General features: G+C 65.5%; 2 protein-coding genes across 4 annotated transcripts in view; one reads left to right on the top strand and one right to left on the bottom strand.

The window, feature by feature from the left end:
• Positions 1–701: 701 nt before the first annotated feature.
• Positions 702–13,066, bottom strand: EMID1 (EMI domain containing 1). 3 transcript variants are annotated; one of them, XR_009419684.1, is made up of 16 exons: positions 12,906–13,066; positions 10,749–10,862; positions 10,557–10,660; positions 8,739–8,864; positions 8,582–8,643; positions 8,346–8,457; positions 7,891–7,971; positions 7,600–7,737; positions 6,796–6,882; positions 6,609–6,661; positions 6,472–6,525; positions 5,427–5,471; positions 4,861–4,905; positions 3,784–3,868; positions 2,952–3,042; positions 915–1,059 (listed from the first exon to the last, which is right to left on the bottom strand). XR_009419684.1 is itself a non-coding variant. In XM_059485261.1 (15 exons), the coding sequence occupies exons 1-15, from the start codon at positions 13,049–13,051 to the stop codon at positions 929–931; spliced, it is 1,383 nt and encodes a 460-aa protein (XP_059341244.1). In that variant the 5' UTR covers positions 13,052–13,066; the 3' UTR covers positions 702–928. The 3 variants fall into 3 exon arrangements, 2 of the variants coding, with proteins under 2 accessions (XP_059341244.1, XP_059341245.1); XM_059485261.1 differs by lacking the exon at positions 2,952–3,042 and having other exon boundaries at positions 702–1,059; XM_059485262.1 differs by lacking the exon at positions 2,952–3,042 and having other exon boundaries at positions 702–1,059; positions 8,739–8,861.
• Positions 13,067–17,907: 4,841 nt separating this feature from the next.
• The window catches only part of DTX1 (deltex E3 ubiquitin ligase 1), an 11,181-nt gene continuing 3,041 nt past the window's right edge, over positions 17,908–26,047 (top strand). Inside the window, exons 1-6 of the mRNA XM_059485245.1 lie at positions 17,908–18,166; positions 21,953–22,607; positions 24,348–24,409; positions 24,523–24,684; positions 24,858–24,919; positions 24,995–25,153. Coding sequence (XP_059341228.1) covers positions 17,908–18,166; positions 21,953–22,607; positions 24,348–24,409; positions 24,523–24,684; positions 24,858–24,919; positions 24,995–25,153 — 1,359 coding nt within the window. The remainder of the gene's footprint in view (positions 18,167–21,952; positions 22,608–24,347; positions 24,410–24,522; positions 24,685–24,857; positions 24,920–24,994; positions 25,154–26,047) is intronic.

Here is a 26,047-nt window from a genome sequence, read left to right as displayed (position 1 = left end):
GTGTCATCCCATCCCAACCCCTTCCATCCCATGGATCCCATCCATGGATCCCATTCCATCCCGTAGATCCCATAGATCCCAACCCATCCCATTCCATCCCAACCCATCCCATCCTATAGATTTCATAGATCCCAACCCATCTCATCCTATGGATCCCATCCTATCCCACGGCTCCCATCCCTTCACTTCCCATTGTATCCTATTGCATCCCATCCCTTTTCTTCCCCACCCCATCCCATTACTTCCCATCCATTCTCCTTCCGTCCCTTCCCATTCTATCCTCCTCATAGTTTATCCCATCCCATCCCATCCCATCCCATCCCATCCCATCCCATCCCATCCCATCCCATCCCATCCCATCCCATCCCATCCCACAGGTGCCCATGCCCCCCCTGACACACCAAGCCACCCCACAGGACGTGGATTTGGGGACATTTAATGCCCTGGCGTGTTCCAAAGCAGCAAAGCACGCGGCACAGCGGGGTCCCCGCCAGGGGGGTCCCCACCGAGCCCCCCAATCCCCTTCCCCGGGCTAGGATGGGATGGAATGGCATGGGATGGAATTGTACAGAGCCGATCCCTTGGAGCTGCCCCATGGCGGGAGGGGACAGAGATGGCATTGGGGACACCCCTGACCCTCGGGGGGCAGCAGCGATGGGGGCAAAGCATGGCAGGTTGGCTGGTGCTGTGCCACCAGTAGCACCAAGAGGGGGGACAAGGGTGGCCCTGTCCTGCTCCCCAGGGTGGCACAGCGGGGTGACCGGGGTGACTGGGATGACCAGGGTGACAGGAGTGACCGGGGTGAACGGGGTGACCAGAGTGGCACTGTGGGATGACCAGGGTGACCCTGTGGGTGACCAGGATGACTGAGGTGACCAGGGTGACAGAGGTGACCCCAGGGGTGACCAGGGTGTCCGGGGTGGCACTGTCACGGCCCAGGGAGGTTGTGGCGGGGCGCGGTGACGATGCGGTACGGGGGGTGCCCACTTCCACGCCTGGCACGGGGCACCCCGGGGGTCGCCGTGCCGGGGGCGCCGCTGCCCGAGCCGGGCTCTGGCTCTGTGGGGAGAGAGGAGAAAAGGGGGTGTCAGGGGCTGGGATGTCACCCCCTGCTCCAAACCCCCCCCAAATCAGTGCTGTGCAGGTTCTGCCCCGCAGAAATGGGGGGCACTGCCCCACGGTGGTGGCACTCGAGGACCCCCCAGCTGGCACCCCTGCCTGGCACCCCCGGTGTGAGCCCTGTGGGAAAGCACAGCTGGAATGGGGAAGGGGAGGCGGGAGGAGGGTGGGGGGCACCCTGTCACAGAGGGGTGGCACCAGGGGATCCCTGGGGACAGCGGGAGCTCTGGGAGCTGCTCCAGCCCAAGAGGGTCCCCGTGAGCCTCCCTTGGCTTGAGGGGGTCTCCATGGTCTCCCTTCTCCAAGGATATCCTGGAGACCTTGGGAGCTCCAGGGTTTTCCTTGGCCCAAGAGGGGCTCCGTGGTTGCCTCTCCCAATCCAAGAGGCGCTCCATGGTCTCCTGTGGATCCAGAGGGGCTCTGGAGCTTCCCTTGGCCTTGGGGACCTCCATGGGTCCTTTTGATCCAAGAGGGGTGGGTCTCCATGGTCTCCTTTGAGTCTCTCCATGGTCTCTCATGAACCCTAAGGAGCTCCAGGGTTCCTCTTGGTCCAAGAGGGGTCTCCATGGGCTCCTTTGGAGTGAGAGGGTCTCTCCATGGTCTCCCTTAAACCTTGGGGAGCTCCAGAGTTTCACTAGGCCCACGAGGACCTCCAGGATCGCCTCTCAATCTAAGAGTATTTCCATGTTTGCCTTTCTCAGTAAGAGGTTTTCCATGGTTGCATGGCTAAATCCAAGAGATCTCCATGTTTGCCCCTCTCAATCCAAGAATATTTCCATGGTCACATCAATCCAGGAGGATCTCCATGGTTGCCTCTCTCAATCCAAGAGGATCTCCATGGTTGCCCCTCTCAATCCAGACGGATCTCCATATTTGCTCCTCTCAATCCAATATTATTTCCATGATTGCCTCTCTCAGTTCAGGAGGATCTCCATGGTTGCACTTCTCAATCTTGGAGGATCTCCATGGTCATCTCTCAGTCCAAGAGGATCTCCATGGTCACCTCTCCAAGAGTATTTCCATGGTCACCTCTCTCAGTCCAGGAGGACCTCCATGGTTGTCCCTCTCAATACAAATGGATCTCTATATTTGCTCCTCCCAATCCAATATTATTTCCATGTTTGCCTCTCTCAATCCAGGAGGATCTCCATGGTTGTCCTTCTCAATCTAGGAGGATCTCCATGGTTGCCCCTCTCAATCCAAAAGTATTTCCATGGTTGCCCCTCTCAATCCAAGAGATCTCCATGTTTGTGTCTCCATTCCAGGAGGATCTCCATGGTTGCCCTTCTCATTCTAGGAGGATCTGCATGATTGCCCCTCTCAATCTAAGGGACTCTCCATGACCACCTCTCAATCCAGGAGGATCTCCATGGTCACCCCTCTCAGTCCAGGAGGATCTCCATGGCCGCCTCTCTCAATCCAAGAGATCTCCATGGTTGCCCCTCTCAATTCAAATGGATCTCCATGTTTGCTCCTCTCCATCCAATATTATTTCCATGGTCACCTCTCAGTCTGAGAGGTTCTCCATGGTTGCCACTCTCAATCCAAGAGATCTCCATGGTCACCTCTCAATCCAAGAGGATCTCCATGGTCACCCCTCTCAGTCTAAGGGGATCTCCATGGTCACCTCTCAATCCAGGAGGTTCTCCATGACTGCATGGCTAAATCCATGAGATCTCCATGGTTGCCCCCTCAATCCAAGCAGGTCTCTGAGCTCTCTGGGGTGCCCGTTCCCGTGGGTGCTGCACCCCCCGTGCTCCGTGCCCGCTCCCGGGGGTGCCGCGGCTCCGGGCCCGTGCGGGGCGGGGCAGGGCGTGGCAGGGCGTGGTTACCTGGCCAGATGATGGCTTCCAGCAAGGTGACCCTTCTAGCCAGGACCTCCAGCCGGGCCTGCTGCCGCAGGAGGGTTTGGAAGCTACTGGCCTGGGGGAGAGGGAGAGAGCAGAGCAGAGCAGAGCAGAGAGCGTTGGCCCCATGGCGGGCACAGCACGGGGGCACGGCACAGGGACACGGCACAGGGACATGGCATGGCAGGGGTGGCACAGCATGGCAGGGGTACAGCCCCAGCAGGATGGGGGTGCTGGGGCATGAGGAGGGGGTGCCAGGTCTCCTAGGAGGGTCCTCCCAGTCTCAGAGGGTGCCGGGGGCTCCCCCATCCCTGCGGGTCCATGGGGACAGGGGAGGTCCCTTGTGCTGGCTTGGTGTCCCTGGCAGTGCCCTGATGAGGACACTGATGTTCCTGACCTGGGGGTGCTCCCTCTGCCCCCCCTTGCGTGCTGAGCTCCCCCACATTTGGGGGGACACATCCACAACCTGTCCAGGGGGACACTGCTGTCCCCAGCTGGGGGTGCTCCCTCTGCCACCCCCAGCACACTGAGCTCTCCAAAACACGGGGGGACATGTCCCCAGCTTTCCCAGAGGGCCACCAGCTTGTCCCCAACACCGAGACTGCCACAGGTGTCCCTGCAGTGCCTGGGGGGGCTCTGGGGTGCCCAGCTGGGGGTGAGGTGAGGGGACCCTGGTGGCCTTTCCTTGGGGTGGTCCCCAGTGCTGGCCACGATGGCACCGTGTGGGTGATGACAGCATGCATAGCTGATGCCACCGTGATGTCATGGGGGCCTGGTGACCTCCTGGCAGGGGTGGGGGTCCTCTGCCCCTACTCACCGTAGAGCCCAATCATTGTTTCCAGGATTAAAACCCTCTCCGCTAAAATCTTGAGCGCCTCGCGGAGCTGGTGCAAACCCTCCCCCTGGGGACAGAGAGAGGGGTCAGGGGGGGCTGCACCCCACATGGCATCAGGCCACCCCCGGGGGGGACACGGGGACCCCAAATGGGCCCAGGCCATCCCTGGGGGGGACACGGGGACCCCAAATGGGCCCTGGCCACCCCCGGGGGGGACACGGGGACTCCCAGACTCACCACGACATCAGGGGAAGGAGAGGGGGAACCCCCGGTGGTCTGAGCCCACCCTGTGCCCCATCAACCTGTTCCGGTGACATTGGTGACATTGGCACTGGGTGACATTGGCATTGGGTGACATCGGCCAGGGAGCCCAGAGCCACTTTTGGGGATGAGGCATGGCACTGGGCAGAGCTGGGGACACCCAGGACATCACTGGGGTGACATCGATTGTTGTGGGGCACTGGGCAGAACTGGGGACACCCAGAATGTCACTGGGGTGCCATGGATGTCACTGGGGTGCCATGGATGAGCTGTGGGACACTGGGCAGAGCTGGGGACACCAGGATGTCACTGGGGTGCCATGGATGTCACTGGGGTACCCAGGATGTCACTGGGGTGGCATGGATGAGCTGTGGGACACTGGGCAGAGCTGGGAACACCCAGGACATCACTGGGGTGCCATGGATGGTTGTGGGCCCTGGGGACACATAGATGAGCTGTGGGGCACTGGGGACACCCAGGATGTCACTGGGGTGCCATGGATGAGCTCTGGGACACTGGGCAGTGCTGGGGACAGCCAGGACATTGCTGGGGTGCCATGGATGATGTGTGGGGCACTGGGGAGAACTGGGGACACCCTTGCCAACCCTGGGGACCCAGGGACGAGCTGTGGGGCAGTGGGAACAAGAGGGGACCCTGAGGACATCACTGGGGTCCCAGAGCTGCAGAGGACAGCAGGGAGGGTGTCAGGGTCCTCCTGTGCCCATCCTCCCTCCCAGCCCAGCCTCCCCCATCAGTCCCTGTGTCCCCCCTGTCCCCGGTGTCCCCGGTGTCACTCACCCACGTGCCCCTGTCGCCCGGCTGGCCCCGGGGGCCCGGCTCGCCCTGGAACACAGAGAGGAGAGGAGAGGGGCTGGCAGGGGGGGCCCCACACACCCCACACACCCCACACACCCCACACACCCCATACACCCACACACACACACCCCACACACCCCACACACCCCACACACACACCCCACACACCCCACACACCCCACACACCCCACACACCCCATACACCCCATACACCCCATACACCCCATACACCCACACACACACACACACCCCACACACCCCATACACCCCACACACACACACACACCCCACACACCCCACACACCCCACACACCCCACACACCCCACACACACACACACACACACACACACCCCACACACCCCACACACCCCACACACCCCATACACCCCACACACACACACACACCCCACACACACACCCCACACACCCCATACACCCACACACCCCATACACCCACACACCCCACACACCCCACACACCCCACACACCCCACACACCCCACACACACACACCCCACACACCCCACACACACACACCCCACACGTACCTGTGCCCCGTCCTGCCCGCGGCTGCCCGGGGGGCCCTGGGGACCCTGCAGGGACAGAGCCCGTCAGCACTGGGGGCACGGCCAGACCCTCATCAGGGGAGGGACTGGCAGAGCCCGGGGCTGAGACCCTACACCAGACCCCAAATCCCCCATTAATGCACACCAGACCCCCAAATCCCCCATTACTGCACACCAAACCCACCCCATGACCCCACACCGGACCCCCAACACCCCCATAACTCCACACCAGACCCCAAACCCCTCCATAACCCCACACCAAACCCCCCCAACCTCCCCATAACCCCACACCAGAACCCCCAACCTCCCACATGACCCTGCACCAGACCCCCCAATCCCCCCATGACCCCCTCCAGACCCCACAATCCCCCCAATACTGCACACCATCCCCTCCAACCCCCCCATTACCCCACATGAAACCCCAAACCCTCCTCATTACCCCACACCAAACCTCCCCAACCTCCCCATGACCCCACACCAGTCCCCAAATCCCCCCTATAACCCCACACCAGACCCCAAATCCCCCCATAACCCCAAACCTGTCCCCAAATCCCCCCTATAACCCCACACCAGACCCCAAATCCCGCCCATTACCCCACTCCAAACCCCCAACCCACACCCCCAAACCCCTCCATGCTCTTGAACTCCCCAAATCTCCCCATGGCCACAACCCAGTTCCCCCCATTTCACCCCAAACCCAGCCCTGGCCCTGAATTCACCCCCCAAACCCCCCCACAGCCCCCAGCCCCATTCTGGGGGGTGCCTTTGGAGGGAATGGGGACAATCCTGGGGACACTGCCCCCATCCCCACCCCATGGCGCGGTCCCTGTGCCCTCTCCCCAGTGGTGACAATGGCTTGGGGCCACCCAGCAGGGACGGGGTGTCTGGAGCAGGGGTGTCCCCAAACCCCTCCCTGTGCCCCCCACGGGGGGACACCAGAGCTGCCAGGGTGGCCTTGGGGACATTATGGGGACACTGGGCACGGCCATTCCCCCGGGCAGTGTCACCGTGTCCCTGTGGCACTCACCGTGTCCCCCTTGTCCCCCGGGGGCCCCGCAGCTCCGGGCGCTCCTGCCCTGCCCTGTGGGGACACGGTGGGGACATCAGCGCTGGGGGGACACTGGGGGGCTCAGCCCTGCCCTGTCCCACCCCCCCAGCACTTACATCGGGTCCGGGGGGCCCGGGGGGACCGACGGGCCCGGGGGGGCCGGGGGGACCTGCAAGGACAGGGGGGGACACGGCTCAGTTCCACCCAAAAACATCGGGGGGTGACAAAGGACAGGGGGGGACACGGCTCAGTCCCACCCAAAAACATCGGGGGGTGACAAAGGACAGGGGGGGACACTCTCACCCATCGGCCCCGCGGGTCCCGGGGGTCCCACGGGACCCACGACGCTCCTGGTGGCTTCGGTGAAGGTGTTGGACAGGATGGGGTCCCCTGTGGGGACAATGGGGGGGGGTGTTCGGGGCAGGGTCCCCGTGACCCCCGTGTGGGGACATGGGGGGACCTCATTGCCCTGCCCTGTCTCGTCCCTGTCACCCCGATGATGGCAGGAGGTGCCCAGCGCCCCACACCTCATTGCTGGGACCCCAACGTTGGCAGGGGGTGCCCTGCAGTGCCCGGTGCTCCCCATTCCTCATGCCTGGAATCCTGGGGGTGTCAGGGGTGTGCCCAATGCCCCACACTTCATCCGTGAACCCCAGAGATGGCAGGGGGACCCCAGCACTGCCCAGTGCCCCAGATCTCATCCCAATGATAATCTGGGGCTCCCCAGCACTGCCCAGTGCCCCAGATCTCATCCCAATGATTATCTGGGGCTCCCCAGCACTGCCCAGTGCCCCAGATCTCATCGCTGGGACCCCAATGATGGCAGGGGGGACCTCAGTGCTGCCCAGTGCCCATATCTCATCGCTAGGACCCCAGTGCCCCCCAGGATGTCCCCATTACTGCTCAGTGCCCCACATCTCATCCATATAACCCCAGTGATGTCCTCAGGGTCCCCAGTGCTGCCCAGTGCCCAACATCTCATCCCCAGTGCCCCCCATGATGTCCCCTCACCACCCTCAGCCCAGCAGAGGCTCAGACCCCCCCCAACCCATCCCAGCCCCGTTTTTGGGGTCCCTGAGGGAGGGACCCCATCGCAGCCCCCCTTACCGGGCTCGGCCAGCCGGGGGATCGCGGGCCCCAGCGGGGCAGGGGGGCCGGGGGGGCCGGGGGGCCCGGGGGACCCCTTCTCTCCGGGGAGCCCCGGGGCTCCATCCCGGCCGGGCGGTCCCGGGGGGCCGGGGGGACCTGCGGGGAGGAAGAGGAGGGTGAGGATCGGGGCCGTGAAGCCTGGAGCCCTTCCGAGCCCCCAAACTGCTGCACGGACGCCCCAAATGTGTAACGGGGGGGCTCGGCTGAGCCAGGCACCATGCTGGGGTCCCCCCACAGTGTCCCCCGTACCTGGTGGCCCCGCGGGCCCCTTCACTCCCCGTCCTCCCGCGCCGCCCTGGGGCCCGGGGGGGCCCCTCCAGCCGGGTCTCCCTGCGGGACAGAGCACCCTGAGGTGGGGGGGACACCGGGAGAGCCCCTCGGGGCGCCCCCCACCCACAGCCGGGCCCCCAGACCCTCCCCAGGGCTCGCCTGTCCCCCCCACAGCCCCCGGGGGAGAGGGAGGAGGAGGAGGAGGATATGGTGACAATGGGGACAATGGTGACAATGGGGACAAAGACCCCCCTGTCAGGTGGGCCTGCTCAGTGTCACCACTGCCGTGGTACAGCTTTGCTTTCCCCCAAAATGAGGGGTCCTGACCCCCCAAAATATTGACAGCACCCAGGTGCGCTCCCCGCCCCGCGGGTGCTGCGGGTGGCACTGTCGCTGTCACTGTCACTGCCACTGTCGCTGTCACCCTGCCTTACCGTCATCGCCGGGGCTCCCTCGGGCGGCCGGCGACCCCCAGAGCTGCCCGGCCTCGGGCCCCCTGCCCGGGCTGCTGCCCCTGGGGGGCTCGGCCACCGCCAGCCGCGCCACCTGCCAACGACACGGGGAGGGTGACAATAGGGGACACAGGGTGACAGCACAGGGGACACACGGTGACACCCCCAGTGCCCCTCGGGGGGAGCAGGAGAGGTGCCAGAGCCCAAACGGGACTTGCCTGCGCCTCGAGGGTGGCGAGCCGCGCTGTGAGCTCCCCGACACGGCTGCAGTTCAGGCACCCTGCGGGCGGGGGACATTGTGGGGCACGGGCGGTGGGTGGGGGGCACCCGGGCCTCTGTGCCCGCCCCAGCGAGGCTGGGGAGGGAGGGACCCACCTGAGAAGGCCGCGGGGTGCAGGGGGGGCCGGCGAGGGGCGGCGCTGGGGTCCCGCAGGGTGAGCGAGGGGCGAGCCGAGGAAAGGGGGGTCAGCACGGGGGGACCCCCACGCGGGGCTTCGCCTGCTGTGGGAGACCTTTGTGTTGTGCTTCAACACATTGGGGGTGCAGGGGCCCATCCTTGCTGTGGGTGAGCCTCAAACCTCCAATCCCACCCATAACCCTCAGTCGGGATCCCCCAAACCCACCCATGGTCTTAAACGAGACCCCAAAACCCTCCCACCAGATGGCCCCAACCCACAAGCCCCAAACCCACCCATGGTCCTTTAACCAGACCCCAAAACCCTCCATGGTCACACAGCAGATGGCCCCAACCCACAACCCCCAAACCCATCCACGGTCCTTAACCAGACCCCCCAAATCTCCCCATGGTCACCCCCAAATCTCAGCCCCAGCCCCTCCTGTTCCCTCTCAGCCCTGAACCCACCCCAAACACCCCCCTCAGCCCCAGCCCCATTCTGGGGTGGCTTTGGCAGGGGGGCACAATCATGGGGACACTGCCCACCCCGCACGGGGGGGTCCCAGTCCCCTGTCCCCACCGAGGGACACTGGGGACAGCGACTCGGGGCCACCCAGCGTGGCAGCAAAGGGGTGTCTGCAGCAGAGGTGGCCCCGAGCCCCCCCACGCTGTCACTCCGCCCGGCATGGCCACCCCCGTGCTGCAGGGGACAGCCCTAAGTGGGGCCAGATGTGGGGCAGGCGGCCAAGCAGCAGGGAGGAGGAGGAGGAGGAGGAGAAAGAGGAGGAGGAAGAGGAGGAGGAGGAGGAAGAACCCCCCGCCTCCCCCAGCACTGCGCCCACCCAGCTGCCTCTGGACCCCCTGTGCCACCCGCTGCTCCGCAGAGCCTTGGTGCCACCCCGGGTGTCCCCTCCCCACCCCTGGGTGCCACCCACTGCCCTCGCAGCCCCCACGGAGCCGGGGCTGGGCTGGGACCCGCGGTGGAGTCCTGGGGGAGAGGGAGGAGGAGGAGGAGGAGGAGGAGGACCTGGTGACAATGGGGACAAAGACCCCCCTGTCAGAGCTGGCAGCACCCGTCCTCCCACACACGGCACAGCCTCGCACCCATTCATCCACTGCCCACCCACAGCCGGCCCCACGCGGCTGAGGGGGTGCAGCCCCTCGTGGGCACTGCCATGCTGAGGAATGTCCATCTGTCCATCTGTCCATCCACCCACACCCTGTCCATCAGCGGTTTCAGTTCCCCAGCCCAAGCACATCCCAGTGCCCACCCACTCCTGACTGTCCATGCATCACCCTACCCAGGGATCTCCATCCATCCATCATCCATCCATCCATCATCCATCCATCATCCATCCATCCATCCATCCATCCATCCATCATCCATCCATCTATTCCTCCATCCATCCATCATCCATCCATCATCCATCCATCCATCCATCCATCATCCATCCATCCATCCATCATCCATCCATCCATCATCCATCCATCTATTCCTCCATCCATCCATCATCCATCCATCCATCATCCATCCATCCATCCATCCATCCATCCATCCATCCATCCATCATCCATCCATCCATCATCCATCCATCCATCCATCCATCCATCCATCCATCCATCCATCCATCCATCCATCCATCATCCATCCATCCATCCATCCATCCATCCATCCATCCATCCATCCATCATCCATCCATCGCTCTCCTCACCCCGCAGTGACACCGAAGGCCGTGTCCCACAGCCCCTGAGTGCCACCACCCTGCCCTGCCCATGTCCCCATCCCGTCCATCTCCCACCTTCCTCGCAGTTTTGTCCGCCGTGTCCGGGGCAGCAGCGCCACTCCAGCGCCGTCAGTGTCCTGTAGGTCACCCTGTAGAGTGGTCTCACCACGGCGCGGTAGCTGCGGCACACAGGGGCAGCTCACACCCGTCCAGGGGACAACATCCCGGCTGTCCCTGTCCCCAGGGCACCCCGGTGGCCCCGCTCACCTGCCCCCGCTGCAGGCCAGGGGCCAGCGGCAGCCCTGGAACACCCTCTGCAGGAAGGTCCCGTTCTGGACGTGGCACGACACCGTCCGTGTCACCGTGTAGGAGCACCAGTTGCTGGAAGGGAAATGTCACCAGCCCTTCCGTGGGGACACCACGGGGGTGCTGCCACCCGAGCTGTCGCCCGTGCCCGGTTTTTGGGGTGCCCAAGGGGAGCTCTGCTGTGGCACATGGGACAGCACATTCCTGCTGCATTCCCGGCAGCGCTGGCCCGGAGCCCCCCCCGTGCCCCCAGCCCACCCCACACAAAGGCTCCTTTCTTCTGCCCCACATGCCAGGCTCTGCCCACCCCCTCCCCGGGCATCCCAACCTCAGTTTCCCCCCGCCATGACACCGATGTCCCCATCCCTGCAGCGGGAAGGACTCGCCGTACCCTCGGCAGCTCTAAATTCAAAAGCTGCACAATTTGGGTCAAAAAACGAGCTTTTCGGGCCCGTGCAGTGCTGCAAGGAGGGAGGCGGTGGCAGCAGGGACAAGCGGGCGCCGCGGGGGGACAATTGTCTGGGAGGTGCCGGAGGCGGGGGGGACAGCGGGGTGGCACAGGGCTTTCCGGCTGGGCAGCGTCCCAGGCGGGCACCGTGCCAGGGCTGGGCAGGCACAGAGCCTGCCGGGGCTGTCACCACGCTCCCGCTGCCACCCTGCCGTGCCAAGGGGGTCCCGGGGGGCATTGTCCCCCTCGCAGGGACAGCCAGCTGCTGGACGGTGCCAGCTGCAGCTGTGGAAATGCCTGTTGGGATGGGATGGGATGGGATGGGATGGGATGGGATGGGATGGGATGGGATGGGATGGAATGAGGTGGGGGCTCCTGGGTGCTGGCTGCTGGCCCGGGGGTCCCAGGGACACACAGCAGGGTCGTGCCAAGGCGCCAGGGGCTTCCTGGGCTTGGCCGGGAGGGGAAGGGGAAATGAGGCGGCTTCTGCCCGTCGCCTCTCCGAGCCGAGCGGAACCGGGAGGTCCCGGCAATCCGGTGCCGGAGACACGGCCAGAGCCGAGGGTTTCCTGTAAACAACCCCCCCTCTGCCGGCACCCCCCCACTGCTGCGGGGGGACAGGGACCACAGCCCCCCAGAGCACCCACAGAGCCCCCCAGAGCACCCACAGACCCCCGGCTGGGCCAGCTCCAAGGGACAGGCAGGACCCTGGGGCTGGGGTCCCTGGGGCTGGGGACCCCGGGGCTGAGGACATTCACTCTTCACCAACTCCAGCCCTCCCAGCATCCCCAGTTTGCTCAGGGGCCCCACCATGCTCAGCATTCTCAGTAGTCCCAGCATGCCAAGGCAGCCCCAGGATCCCAATATGCCCAGGCAAACTCAGTAGTCCCGGCATGTCCCTGTATGCCCAGGCAGCCCCTGGAGTCCTGGCAGCCCCAGTAGTGCCAGTATGGCCAGCAGCCACAATAATCCATCCCAGTAGTCCCAGCAATACCAGCAATTCAGCCTCGGTATGGCCAGGCAGCCCCAGGATCCCAAAATGCCCGGGCAGCCCAAGGATCCCAAAACGCCCAGGCAGTCCCAGTAACCCCAGCACCTCCCAGCACCCCGCTAAGCCCGGCAGCTCTGATGCCCCCAGTAAGTCTTGCTGATCCCAGTAACTCCCCAGTAAGTCCTGCTGGCCCCAACAACCCCCAGCCCCAGCCAGTCCAACCAGCCCCAGTATCTCCCAGTGCCCCCAGCCTCCCCTGCCCCAGCATCACGGCCCACAGAGTGCCCAGCTGCCGGTGCCCCCTGGTCTGTGGTGCCCCCACGCCTGGTACAGAGCCCCCCAGTACCCACAGAACCCCGCGCCTGATGCCCCCGTGGCTGATACCCCTGGTACGCGGAGATCCCAGAGTCTCCCAGGTGCCCACATCCCCATGTCCCCGGTGTCCCCCGTGCCCGGAGGTCCCTGACCCCCCTGGTGCCGAGTACCCGCAGCTGGTGTCTGGTGCCCCCCGGTACCCACAGCCCCCAGTGCCCCTCGGTGCCCGGTACCCACAGCTCCGGTGCCCGCAGCAGGCGATGCTGCCTCGGTGCCCCGATCCCCGTGCCCCCGGTGCCCTGATCCCCGTGTCCCCGGTGCCCGGATCCCCATGTCCCCGCTCCCCTGTCCCCGGTGCCGGTACCTGCGGGCGGCGGGCGGCAGCAGGGCCGGGCTCCAGGCGGCGGCGGGCGGCGGCAGCAGCAGGCACAGGGTCCCGCAGAGCCCCAGGGCTGCGGGCAGAGCCGCGGGCAGCGCCGGGCGGCGGCGGCACCCCCGGGCCCCGGCCATGCCGCTCGGCGGGGCTCGGCGCTGCCCGGCCACCGGCACCGGCACCGGCACCGAGCGGGCGGCGGGGGAGGGGAGGAGGAAGGAGGAGGGATGAAGGAGGAGGAGGAGGAGGAGGAGGAGGAGGGATGGAGGAGGGACCCCCCGCCTGCCCCCCCGCCCGCTCGCCCGCCTTCCGCCCCGCCGGCTCCGGGGTCCCGCTGCCGGGGCGGACACGGGGTGCGGGAGCGAACCGGCCCGGGGGGGCAGGAGCGGGGCCGGGGGTGATGGGGACCGGGGAGGGGGCGCGGTGCGGGGCCCCGGTGGCCCTGGGAGCGATTGGGGACACACGCGTGTGCGGGACCCTGCGTGTGCGGGACTCTCTGTGTGCGTCCCCGTGCGTGGATTTACACAAGCGTGTGCGCACAAAATCCCCATTTGTTCGATGCTTTACACACTTTTACACGCGCGGAACCCACGCGTGTGCGCCCACGGATTCACACACGCGTGTGCACACCCGGGTGCGTTTGTGCCTGCACGGCCAGGGCGTGTGCTCACCCACCCTCCTGTCTGTCTGTCTGTCTGCCTGCCTCTTTGTCTGTCCGTCCGTCCGTCTGTCTGTCTCCTGCTGTTCTTCCAGCTGCCGCTGCCATGTGTGTGTGCGCGTGTGTGGTCCCCGTGTCGGGGCGTGCAAGGAGACCGCGCGTGTGTGTGTGTGTGTGTGTGTGTGTGTGGGCGGGTGGTCCCCGCCGGGGGGGCCCTACAGTCTGTCTGTCTGTCTGTCTGTCTGTCTGTCTGTCGACATATCCCTGCAGTGGCAGCACCCCGGGACCCCCCACGCTGTCCCCTGTGGGCTGCTGTGGGTGGGGGTGTCCCCAGCGTGTCCCCCACCCTGCACACAGGAGGTGCACCCAGCTCCCCCCAGGGACCCCCACCCATGGGTCACCCCCACCCTGCGGCCCCCCGCGTGTCCTTGGGGCTGTTTACCCTCGAGGGTGCCGAAGGTCACCCACGCTCCTGCTCAGACTAAACACGGCAGCCACGGCACCGGGGCTGGGGGGGCTCTAGGGGGGGACAGGGGCTTGCAGCGGCTGTGTCCCCGCACGGATGGAGGGCCCAGCCCCGGTGCACAGGGTCCTGTCCCCGAGGTGCTCAGTGACACCCACCCGGCCAGCGTTCACCCCCTGTCTGATGCTTGAGCCCCTTCAGGGCTCCTCGGGGTGGCTTCTGGTCCCTGTGCCACGGCCCTGTCCCACCTCCGTGCTCCCATCACAGCTTCATGTCCCCTCATCGAGTCCCATCTCAGTGTCCCTGCTCTGGCTCCTGCCCTGGATTTGTGTGCCCAGTTATGTCCCCACCCCAGCTCCAGGTCCTTCTGCCATGTCCCATTTCCGGATCGCTGTCCTGTCTCCATGTCCCCATCCCATCTCCCTGTCCCCATGCCATCTCCATGTCCCCATGCCGTGTCCCTGCCCTGTGCCAGCCCTGAGCACAGCTCATTGTCCTGGTGGCAGAGGGTGGCCCCGGCCTGGCACGGAGCGAGTCCCCCACCATGGGGACAGGAAAGGGGACGGGTGGGTGTCCCCATGCCCGACCCGGGACCTCCCCGTGCCCGAAGCCACCAGGTGGCACAGCGAGGCCACCGCGGCCATCACTGCCCGGCCCCCAACCCAACCCTAACCCAACCTTAACCCTGTCCCCAAATCGGTCCCTCCATGGGCATGGCCATAGTGACAACTCCTCCATTCTCAGATCTGTCCCCAAATCTGTCCCTCCATGGGCACAGCCATAGTGACAGCTCTCCTGTCCCCAGATCTGTCCCCAAACCTGTCCCTCCACAGGCACAGCCCCAGTATCAATGCCTCTGTCCCAAATCTGTCCCTCCATGGGCACAACCAGAGTGACAACTCTCCTGTCCCCAGATCTGTCACCAGATGTCTCTCCATGGGTACAACCCCAGTGTCAACTCCCCTGTCCCCAAATCTGTCCAACCCAACCTTAACCCTGTCCCCAAATCTGTCCTGCCACGGGCACAGCCATGACAACTCCCCTGCCTCCAGATGTGTCCCTTCATGGCCTCAGCCAGAGTGACAGCTCCCATCCCCACATCTGTCCCCACATCTGTCCCTTGGCAGGCAGAGTCACGAGCCCTTGGGCTGAAGGTGACAGATACCGGGGTGCCCTTGCGGCTCAGGGCCTCCTACCACCTCCCGTGCCTCAGTTTCCCCACAAGGCTGTGAGAAACACCTGTCCTAAGGGGGGACAACCTGTCCCCTCAAGCAGGGTGGTACACCTGGGGGACAGCCGCCCATGGGGACATCCAGTGTGTGTCCCCAGTGTGTGTCCCTGGTCCCCCATGCCCTGTCATCGTGGGTGTCCCTTGTCTGGTGTGTCCCCACTGTTGCTGCCCACACCCAGTTCATGTCCCCAGTGCAGACACCCGGTCCCCTACGTGTCCCAAGGGTGTCCCCACAGTGCCCAGCGTGTGTCCCCACTGTGAGTGCCTGGCCCCGGTGAGGGAGCCCGATCCCAGGGCTCGCTCCCGGTGCAGCCACCCCAACCTGTGCATGTCCCCTGTCCCAGTCGTGTCCCCGCTACGTGTCCCGGCTTCCCCGACCGTGACCCCGGTGCCGATGCCCGGTTTCCCGTGCATATTCCCGATCCCGATGCCGGTTTCCCGTGTGTATTCCCGATACCGGTCCTAATGCCCGGTCCCCCGTGCATATTGAGGGTGCCGATGCCCGGTCCCCCGTGTGTATCCTGATCCCGATGCCAAGTCCTCCGTGCATATGCCCGGTGCCGATCCCCGGTTTCTCGTGCGTATTCCCGATCCTGATCCTGCTCCCCCGTGAATATTCCCGATCCCGGTTTCCCGTGCGTATTCCCCATCCCGGTGCCGATGCCCAGTCCCCCGTGCATATTCCCGATCCCGATGCCCGGTTCCCCGTGCGTATTCCCGGTGCCGATCCCCGGTTTCCCTTGTGTATTCCCGATCCCGGTCCCGATCCCGGTTTCGCGTGCGTATTCCCGATCCCGATCCCGATGCCCGCTCCCCCGTGAGTGCCCCCGCTCCCCGGCGCGCGTTCCCGGCGCGCGTTCCCGCCTCTCGTGCCCGCGGCCGTGCGCGCCGCCGGTGCCGGTGTCGGTGGCTGCTGCCTGGCGCTGCCTGAGCGCTGCCGCCGCCCGGCCCCGCGCCCGCCGCTCCCGCCGCCGCCGCCGCCGCCTCTCCCGGTGCGGCCGCGGGTCCCGGTGCGGCTGCGGCCGCCGGAGGTAACGGGCGGGGACCGCGGCGGCCATGGCGGGCGGGGGGCGGCGGGACCGGGCACCGGCGGGCTGGGGGATGCCGTGAGCGCGGGGAACCGGGCACCGCGATGGGGGGACGGGGCACCGGGGGGGCTGCCGTGCCTCGGGGGCACCGCGCTCCGGAGGGATGCGGGCTGCCGTGCATGGGAGCACCGTGCGCCGGGGGGGCACACAACAGGCACCGAGCGAGAGAGCCTGCCGTGCCCGGGTGTACCGTGCGCGGAGGGGCCGTGCATCCATCCTGGGGGCTGCCGTGCCTGGCGGGGGACCGGGCACTGGCGGGGCACCCTGCACCGGGGGCTGCCGTGCGGCGGGGGGGACACCGTGCACGGGGCCAGGCCTGGTGTCTCAAGCCCCCCTCTGTAAGAGCATTCGGGGCCCGGTTTGGAGGGGCTGTTGGCCCCGGGATCGCCCCCACCGCGCCGTGCGGGGGGCTCAGGGCTGGGTGAGGGTCCCCCCCACCGTGCGCGGGGCTCGGGGTCACGGCGGGCGCACACGCGTGTGGGGTGCGCGGTGCGTGCGAGCACAGCCCAGCCGGGGCCGCGGTGAGTGTGCCCGCGGGGGGGTTGTTGTGCTGCCGTGGCTCCCCCCTGTCGGTCCCGCTGTGTGTCCGTGTCCCCGGCTGTGCGTGTGCCAGCGCGTGTGCCCGTGTCCGTCCGTGTCAGTGTGTCTGTCTGTGCGCGCCCGGCCGTGGCCGTGCCTCTGTCTGCCGCCTGTTTGTGCGGCCGATCCCCCCTCGCCCGGGCCCCTGGCGGCTGCCGTGGGTGGGCTGGGGGCCGGCGGGGAGCGGGGGGCCGGCAGCACCCCCAGCCCGATGCCTGCAGTGCAGATCATAAATCAGCGGCGGCTGGAGCGGGATCCGGGGCCCGCGGGCTCCCCGGCACCCAAAGCCCCGGCGCGGGGAGCGATGAGGCTGCCCCGGCTCCTGGGATCCCCGGCAGCCCCCCAGGGCCGTGGGCAGGGTGGCCCGCCCCCCCTGTCCCCGTTGTCCCCTCTGTCACGCCGGAGGCCGGCAGCCGGCCGGGGTTGGCAAGCAGCCCGCGCTGCCAGGGCTGCGGGCACCGCGGCCTCGCTGCCCTCGGGCTCGGCGGGGCGGTGGGCACGGTCCCGCAGTGCCACCCGCCCGGCGGTACCCGGGGTGACCCCGCCGTGGCCCTGTTTTGCAGGTGACACCCCCGTCACTCGCCACCGGTGACGTGCGGGGACAGCCGTGGAGCCGCCGGGGACGTGGGCTGAGCAGCAGGACGCGAGGAGGAAGAGGAGGAGTGGGTGTCTCGGGGCCAGCGCCGTGGCTGCGCGTCCCCATCGCCGTCCTCGAGCCGACGCAGTCCTGGTGGCTTTTTGGAGCCCGAGCCCTGCCAGCAGCCCCGCGGGGAGGAGGAAGGGCCGCGGAGGCCGTGCCGGGTGATGGATGGCCCCAGCGGGAGCGGCCCCGGGCGGCTCGGGGAGCTCGGGGAGCCGGCTGGCAGCGCCCGCCCCTGCAGAGCCCCGCAGCGCCGGCCCCGCTGAGCCCCGCGGCAGCGTCCGGAGGGGCCCCGGGTGACCCCCGCGTCCCCCAGAGCCGCGGTGGCCCGGGCATGGCGCGGCCCGGCCCGGGGGCCATGCTGGCCTCGGGGGGCCTGGGCTTCCCCCCGCAGAACGTGGCCCGCGTGGTGGTGTGGGAGTGGCTGAACGAGCACGGGCGCTGGCGGCCCTACTCGGCCGCCGTGTGCCACCACATCGAGAACGTGCTCAAGGAGGACGCGCGCGGCAGCGTGGTGCTGGGACAGGTCGATGTCCAGCTGGCGCCCTACGTCATCGACCTCCAGTCCATGCATCAGTTCCGGCAGGACACGGGTAAGGGGTTGGCGTCGGGCCAGGGACATCCGGCCACCCGTCCGTCCTTCCATCTGTCCGTCTGTCCGTGCAGCCATCCATCCACGCAGCCTTCACTGTCCCCTCTGTGTCCATCCATCATCCATCCATCCATCCATCCATCCATCCATCCATCCATCCATCCATCATCCATCCATCCATCCATCCATCATCCTTCCATCCATCATCCATCCATCCATCCATCATCCATCCATCATCCATCCATTCATCCATCCATCCATCCGTCCATCCATCCATCCATCCATCCATCCATCCATCCATCCATCCATCCATCCACTGGCACATCCTTCCCTCCCTCCTCCCTCTGTCCTTCCATCCCACTATATTTCCATCTGTTCTTCACTCTTTCCCTCCTTCCTTCCATCCATCCCTTCATCCCTCCCCTGTTCCTGTGTGTATCTGTCTGTCTGTTGTTCCATTCATCCGTGAATCTGTGACTTCATGTCTGTTTGTCTGTCATTCCATCCATCCATCCATCCATCCATCATCCATCCATCTTCCCCTTGCTCCTTCAGTGTATCTCTGCTTATTCATCCATTGTTTAATTCCTTCCTTCCTTCCTTCCTTCCTTCCTTCCTTCCTTCCTTCCTTCCTTCCTTCCTTCCTTCCTTCCTTCCTTCCTTCCTTCCTTCCTTCCTTCCTTCCTTCCTTCCTTCCTTCCTTCCTTCCTTCCTTCCTTCCTTCCTTCCTTCCTTCCTTCCTTCCTTCCTTCCTTCCTTCCTTTCCTTCCTTCCCTGTGTATCCCCGCTTGTCTGTCCCTTCATTCCTGCATCCCTCCATCCCTCCATCCATCTGTCCATCCATCTGTTCCCTCACTCTCCAGGGCTCCAGTGCCCCCATGGGCCCCTCCAGGCTCCTCCACCCCTTTCCTTTCCCATCCATCACAGATCCCCATCCCTGAGGGACCTGTCCCCACATCCCTGCATGTCCTGTCCCCTCCGTGGATGCTGTGCCGTGTCCCCTTGTCCCGCTGTCCCCTCCTGGTCCCCTCCGAGCTGCTCCATGCCCAGGGCAGTGGGGAGGCCCTGGGAGCAGTGCTGGGCACTGGGATGGCTGCAGCTCTGCTGGTTGGTGCAGCGCATCCAGGCCAGGAATCCCGTGGGAAATCAGAGCTGATCCCACACTGGGACCGAGCCCAGACCCCATTAAACGTGTCCCTGTCACGGTGTGACCCATTAAACAGCACGTGCTGGCTGTGCTGCGGGGGATGTGCTGTCCTGGGTGCATTCCTGCCCATCCCTGCATCCCTGCCCAGGGCAGGATCCAATCCAGGCCAGGCAGAGCGGGCAGGGGACCTGCCACACCTCAGGTGACACCCCCTGTACCTGCCTGGGGACACCCATAGCAGGACCCCAGTGGTTGTGACACCTCTCCTGGCCACTGATGCCACCACTCCCAGTCCCCAGGGATGCCAGGTGGCCCCGATGTGGGGCTGGGGACTGAGATGGGGACTCAAACAGGGACGTGCCACCTGCCTCTGCCATGCAGCCTGGCTCTGAATCCATCCCCAGCTGGTCACGGACTTGGCAAAGGGCAGCTTGGCACCTGCAGCCCTGAGTCAGCGAGGACACGGCCCGACCCGGAGGGTCTGTGCTGACTCAGAGTTGCGGGAGCCACCGGGACACCCTGGCTGTCCCCGTGCTACCTCCTGCCAGCGCCTCTGACAGCAGCTGGCACCACATCCCATGGCCGCAGTGCTGGGTAACCCTCGGGACTTGTGCCCGTGGCGGGGCCGTGAATGGGTTTGGGGTGACAAAACAACTCCTGCCAGGATGTCCCTGGTACCACAGTCCTTGGCCAGCAGGATTTGGGGACAGGGATGCTGAGAGAGGGACCTCGATGTCCCCAAGGGTGTCATGGCAGGGGACACAGCCATTGTCCCCACCACTGTGTCCGTCTTTATCCATTGTCCCTCCCCAGGGTTTGGACAATGCCACCAGCTCGTGGTGCTTGGGGACAAGAGGGTCCCCTGAGCTGAGCTGAGCTGAGCTGAGCTGAGCTGAGCTGAGCTGAGGGTGCTCCTGGTGCCTGCTGTGGCATGGGGACACGGGGAGGGCTGGCAGGAGGCTGGGGGCTCGGGGGGCTGGGCCCATGCAGTGCCTGGGGACGGAGAAACCCAGAGACGAGCAAAATGAGGTGACCCCGTTCTGAGAGCGGGGACGTGCGGCCCCCCCGATGGCCCTGGGGACACTGGCTTGGCCCCGTGGCTCTGGCATGGCTGGCAGAGGGGGCTGGGACAGCTGGGGACAGCTGGTGGCCCTTGGGGACTGGGAGCTGTGTGTGCCAAGGGGATTTGGGATGGTCCTTCATCTTCTGGGGGAGGCGGGATGTGAGGGGCATTTTGTGGGATTTGGGATGGGGATGTGAGGGGCAGGGGGATATAGGATTTGGGATGTAGGATGTGAGGGGCAGGGGGATGTGGGATTTACCATGGGGATGTGGGATTTGGGATGTAGGATGTGAGGGGCAGGGGGATGTGGGATTTACCATGGGGATGTGGGATTTGGGATGTAGGATGTGAGGGGCAGGGGGATGTGGGGTTTGGGATGGAGATGTGAGGTGCAGGGAGATGTGGGATGCATTTGCAAGGACCAGTGGGTCCGGGATGCGTTTATGGGTGGGATGTGGGATTTGGACAAGAGTGAGCAGCGGGATGGGGGACGTTGAGGCAAAGAGGCAGGGCTGGGAACTGGGGTGGGATACAGGACGTGGATGCGGGGGGATGCGGAGGGCAGTGGGCTGTGGGCAGTGGGGTTGGAGGGCAGTGGGGTGTGGGATTAGAGGGGAGTGGGCAGAGTGGTGTGGGTGGCCTGGAGCAGCAGCGGGATGTGAGATGTGAGATGTGGGATGTGGGATCTGGGCAGGGCGGGCCGCAGGGCCCCCCCGCTCCCCTCCGGGCCCCGGCGGAGCTGCCTCAGCACACGGCCGCAGCTGGGCCTGGCTCTGCTGCCTGCTGCGGCCGGTGATTAATGACCCTTAATTAGCGCCGCTAATCGAGCTGGGCAAACGCTGCCGGCCGGGGGATAGACAGGCCCCGTGCCGGAGAGGCTGCGATGCTTCCCCCATTGCAGAGCTCCGGAGGGGGCTGAGGGATCCAGCTCCATCCCAAACAAGCGGCGAGGGGCTGGGATTTGGGACAATCCCTGTCTGTGTCACTGCCAGAGCCAGCAGCTGTCAGGAAACCTCTCCTGACCGGGAAATGCTTCCCCTGGCCCGGGATGGCCACGGGGATGGGAGGGTGGGGAAGGGCTTGGACCAGAGGGATGGAAAAAAGCTGGGAAAAGCACAAGGATTTGTTGGATTATGCCCTTTTCTGGCCCAGAGATGGGGCAACTGAGAGGCTTTAAAAAAAACCTTTATTCTGTTTTCAGTCTCATGTGATGGATGATAGAATTCTCTACAAATTTTGAATTCTCACCTTGGAGAATTCTCTGCAAATCCATTTTCCACATTGGCTGAGCAGCATTGCCCTTCCCAGGACATGCACGAGGATGATCCTGAGGGGTTTGAGTCTCTGTCCGGTGGCAGTCCAAGTCACTGTCCCCAGTGGTGGGATGAGGGTTGGATTTATCCCCAAGGAAGCACTTTTGGGGTGCAAAATGGGGATTTTAGTGAAGGGGGCAGAGCGGCTGTTGCACCCCAAGGCGCCTCTGTACCCGATTCCCTGCGGGATGCCGGGCTGGGAGCTGGACACAGCGATGTCTGAAGGTCCCCCCGGTGGTGTCACCCCCATGTTTGTGTCCCCAGGGACCATGCGCCCCGTCCGCCGGAACTTCTACGACCCCTCCTCAGCTCCGGGCAAGGGAATCGTGTGGGAGTGGGAGAACGACAACAACTCCTGGACCCCCTACGACATGGACATCTGCATCACCATCCAGAACGCCTACGAGAAGCAGCACCCCTGGCTGGACCTCTCCTCCCTGGGCTTCTGCTACCTCATCTACTTCAGCAGCATGTCCCAAATGAACCGGCAGACGCAGCGCAAGCGGCGGCTGCGGCGCCGCATGGACCTGGCCTACCCGCTCACCATGGGCTCCATCCCCAAATCCCAGTCGTGGCCCGTGGGCCCCAGCACGGGCACCCCGTCCTGCTCGTGCCCCCAGTGCCTGCTGGTCAACAGCACCCGCGCGGCCTCCAACGCCATCCTGGCGTCCCAGCGCCGCAAGCTCTACCCGGGCACCGTCCGGCAGAGCAGCACCTTCGCCGGGACAGCGCTGCGGCCCGCGGGGACCGCGACACCGGCCGCGGTGGCGGCCAAGGGGGAAGGGCTGCGGGTGGCCGGAGCGGGGTTCGGCCCCGGGCAGGGCGTGCCCAGCGCGGCGCTGCCCGGGCTCAACAACCTCAACCGGCCCGGCACGCAGCGCGGGGCTGGGCTGGGCGCCAGGGCTGCCGTGCCCCCCGGGTAAGACGGGTGGGGACAAGAGGGGTGTCACAGAGGTGGGGATGGGCACACAGAGGGGTAAAGGGGGTGATGGGGGTGGCTCGGACTCTGCTGTCACCTTGCAGGCAACCCCAGAGCTTGCGGTGCTGTGTCACCTCCCTGGGTGGTGCTGGTGGTGCTCGGATCTGTGCAGAGGGGATGTGGTGATCCCTGCCATGCTGTGCCAGGCCATGCCACGTTATACATGGCAGCTGAAGCACGTGGAGGGCCTGGCCGCAGGGGAATGGCGTCCCTAAGGCCAGCATGGGCTGAGTGACCCAGCTCCTGGTCCGATGGTACCAGGCAGGTCCCTGGGAAGGCACAGCTGTGGGGAGAGGCCACAGCCCCGGTGTTCCTTGGTGTCTCTTCCGTGCTGGGAATAATTCACCAGGGGGTCCAGGTGGGTGAGCAGAGCCCTGGAATTGTGTCCTGGTGGCTGTCCCTGTCCCTGTCCCGGCACCCACATCTCCATGGCTGTGCCCCATGGTGGGTTGGCCTGGTGTCCCCTCGGGGCTGGCAGCACTAGGTGGGGGGGACAGGTGGCTTCTCTGAGCCCCCAGCAGCTCCTGGCACATTTCCTTCCCCTGCTGACGTCCTGCTTCCACTCCTGTGTGCTGGGCTGTCCTTGTCCCTGTCCCCATTGCTGTCCCTGTCCTGGCACACAGCTATGGCCAGGGAGGAGGGGCTGGGCCTTGGTGTGGGTACAGGAGCTTTGGGAATGAGGGAAAACGCCCTTGTGTGGGGCTGAGCACTGCTGAACTTATTCCTGTGATACTCCCTTCCCTTCCCTTCCCTTCCCTTCCCTTCCCTTCCCTTCCCTTCCCTTCCCTTCCCTTCCCTTCCCTTCCCTTCCCTTCCCTTCCCTTCCCTTCCCTTCCCTTCCCTTCCCTTCCCTTCCCTTCCCTTCCCTTCCCTTCCCTTCCCTTCCCTTCCCTTCCCTTCCCTTCCCTTCCCTTCCCTTCCCTTCCCTTCCCTTCCCTTCCCGTCAGGATGCCCTGACAAGGTCCCCACCGTGGGTCGAGGAGGACGTGATGCCACCAGTGCCATTGGGTGCCCAGAGATGGGCAGGTGGCACTGGGTGACAGTCCACTTGGATGGCACAGCGACCCTCCAAGGTGGTGAGGGGGACACCTTGCCCTGTGTCCCATGAGGAGGACACTGACTGAGGACAGTGCCAGCAGCTCCTAGGGGACAACTTACCCTGTGTCTGGTGGCGGGGACACTGCCTGGGGACAGTGCCAGCAGCTCCTAGGGGACACTGCCCTGTGTCCCAGCCTGGGGACAGTGCCAGCAGCCCCCAGGGGACACCTTGCCCTATGTCTGGTGGGGGGGGACACTGCTTGGGGACAGTGCCAGCAGCCCTAGGGGACACTGCCCTGTGTCCCAGAGGAGGACACTGCTTGGGGACAGTGCCAGCAGCCTCTAGGGGACACACTGCCCTGTGTCTAATGGGGAGGACAGTGCCTGGGGACAGTGCCAGCAGTCCCTAGGGGACACTGCCCTGTGTCTAATGGGGAGGACACTGCTTGGGGACAGTGTCAGCAGCCCCCTGGGGACGCTGCCCTGTGCCCCAGCCTGGGGACAGTGCCAGCAGCCCCCAGGGGACACCTTGCCCTGTATCCCTGTGGGCAGGACAGTGCTCTGGGGCCATGCCATGCGGGGAGGGGACAGTGCCATCCCTGCCGGCGCTGCTGAGCCCCTTCCTGTCCCGTGTCCCTGCAGGGTGCCAGCGCTGCCGGTGAAGAACCTGAACGGCACCGGCCCCGTCCATCCCGCGCTCGCAGGTAAGCGGGCACCGGGTGACACCGCGGGGTGACACGGGGAGCGGGGGATGGCACCGGGGGTGGGCAGCACGGACAGAAGGACAGACGGACAGACGGACGCTCTCCCGGCGCAGGCATGACGGGGATCCTCATGTGCGCCGCCGGGCTGCCCGTGTGCCTGACCCGCGCCCCCAAACCCATCCTGCACCCCCCGCCCGTCAGCAAGAGCGACATCAAACCCGTGCCCGGCGTCAACGGCATCTGCAGGAAAACAAAAAAGAAGCAGCTCAAGAAGAGTAAGGAGCCACCGATGTCCCTGCGGGGTCGGGGATCACGGAGGGGGAGTGAAAACCCCCGGGGTTTGCTGGGGTGATGCCCTCGCTGCTTTGTGCCACGCGTGCGGCGGGGGTGGCAGGGCTGTCCCCGTGCCGTGGCAGGGGGGTGGTGGCACTGATGGCATTGCCCCCAGGTAAGACCCCCGAGGACGTGGTGCGCCGCTACATCCAGAAGGTGAAGAACCCCCCGGATGAGGTGAGTGCGGGGCTCGGGGAGGGCCGGGGCTGTCCCCTCCTCGTCCCCCCGGGGTGCTGATGGCGCTCCCGGCAGGACTGCACCATCTGCATGGAGCGGCTGGTCACCTCCTCCGGCTACGAGGGCGTGCTGAGCCCCAGGGGCATCAAGCCGGAGCTGGTGGGCAAGCTGGGCAAGTGCGGGCACATGTACCACCTGCTGTGCCTGCTGGCCATGTACAACAACGGCAACAAGGTCAGAGCAACCCCACTCAGGGGCTGGCTGAGCTCGGGGGGCTGGGGGGGGTGGGTGGGTGGGTACTGGGCAGTTCCAGGTGGGCGCTGGGTGGGTGTCAGGGGTGCTGGAGGGGGCTGGATGGGTTGTTGGATGGGTACTGGGGAGTGTTGAATGGGTTCTGGGTGGGTACTGGGTGCTGGGAAGTGCTGGGTGGGATCCAGGTGGGTGCTGGGGAGGTCCAGGTGGCTGTTGGGTGGGTGCTGGGTGGGTCCAGGTGGGTGCTGAGAGGTGCTGGGTGGGTCCAGATGGGTGTTAGGTGGGTGTTGGGGCAGTGTCAGGGGTGCTGGGTGGGTGTTGGGGGGGCTGTGGGGTTGTTGGTTGGGAAGTGTTGGTACTGGTTGTTGGTACTGGGAAGTGTTGAACGGGTTCTGGATGGGTACTGGATGTTGGGGAGTCCTGGAGGGGTCCAGGTGGGTGTTGGGTGGGTGCTGGGCAGTTCCAGGTGGGTGCTGAGAGGTGCTGCGTGGGTGTTGGGTGGGTGCTGGGTGTTGGGGAGTGCTGGGTGGGGTCCAGGTGGGTGCTGGGGAGGTCCAGGTGGGTCTTAGAGGAGGCTGGGCAGTTCCAGGTGAGTGTTGGGTGGGTGCTGGGTGCGTGTCAGGGGTGCTGGATGGGTATTGGAGGGACTGAGGGGATTCAGGTGGGTGCTGGGTGTGTGTTGGGGGGAGCCTGTGGGGTTGTTGGGTGAGTACTGGGGAATGTTGAATGGGCTCTGGGTGGGTACTGGGTGTTGGGGAGTGCTGTGGGGTCCAGATGGGTGCTGGGTGGGTTCTGGGTGGGTGTTGGGTGGCTGTCAGGGGTGCTGGGTGGGTGTTGGAGGGGGCTGAGGGGTTCCAGGTGGGTGCTGGGTGGGTG

This window comes from Ammospiza nelsoni, chromosome 18, assembly GCF_027579445.1.
Source record: "Ammospiza nelsoni isolate bAmmNel1 chromosome 18, bAmmNel1.pri, whole genome shotgun sequence".
NCBI classification, from domain to species: domain Eukaryota; kingdom Metazoa; phylum Chordata; class Aves; order Passeriformes; family Passerellidae; genus Ammospiza; species Ammospiza nelsoni.
Note: the sequence above shows the minus strand (reverse complement) of the source record. Positions and strands in the feature narration are given on the sequence as shown.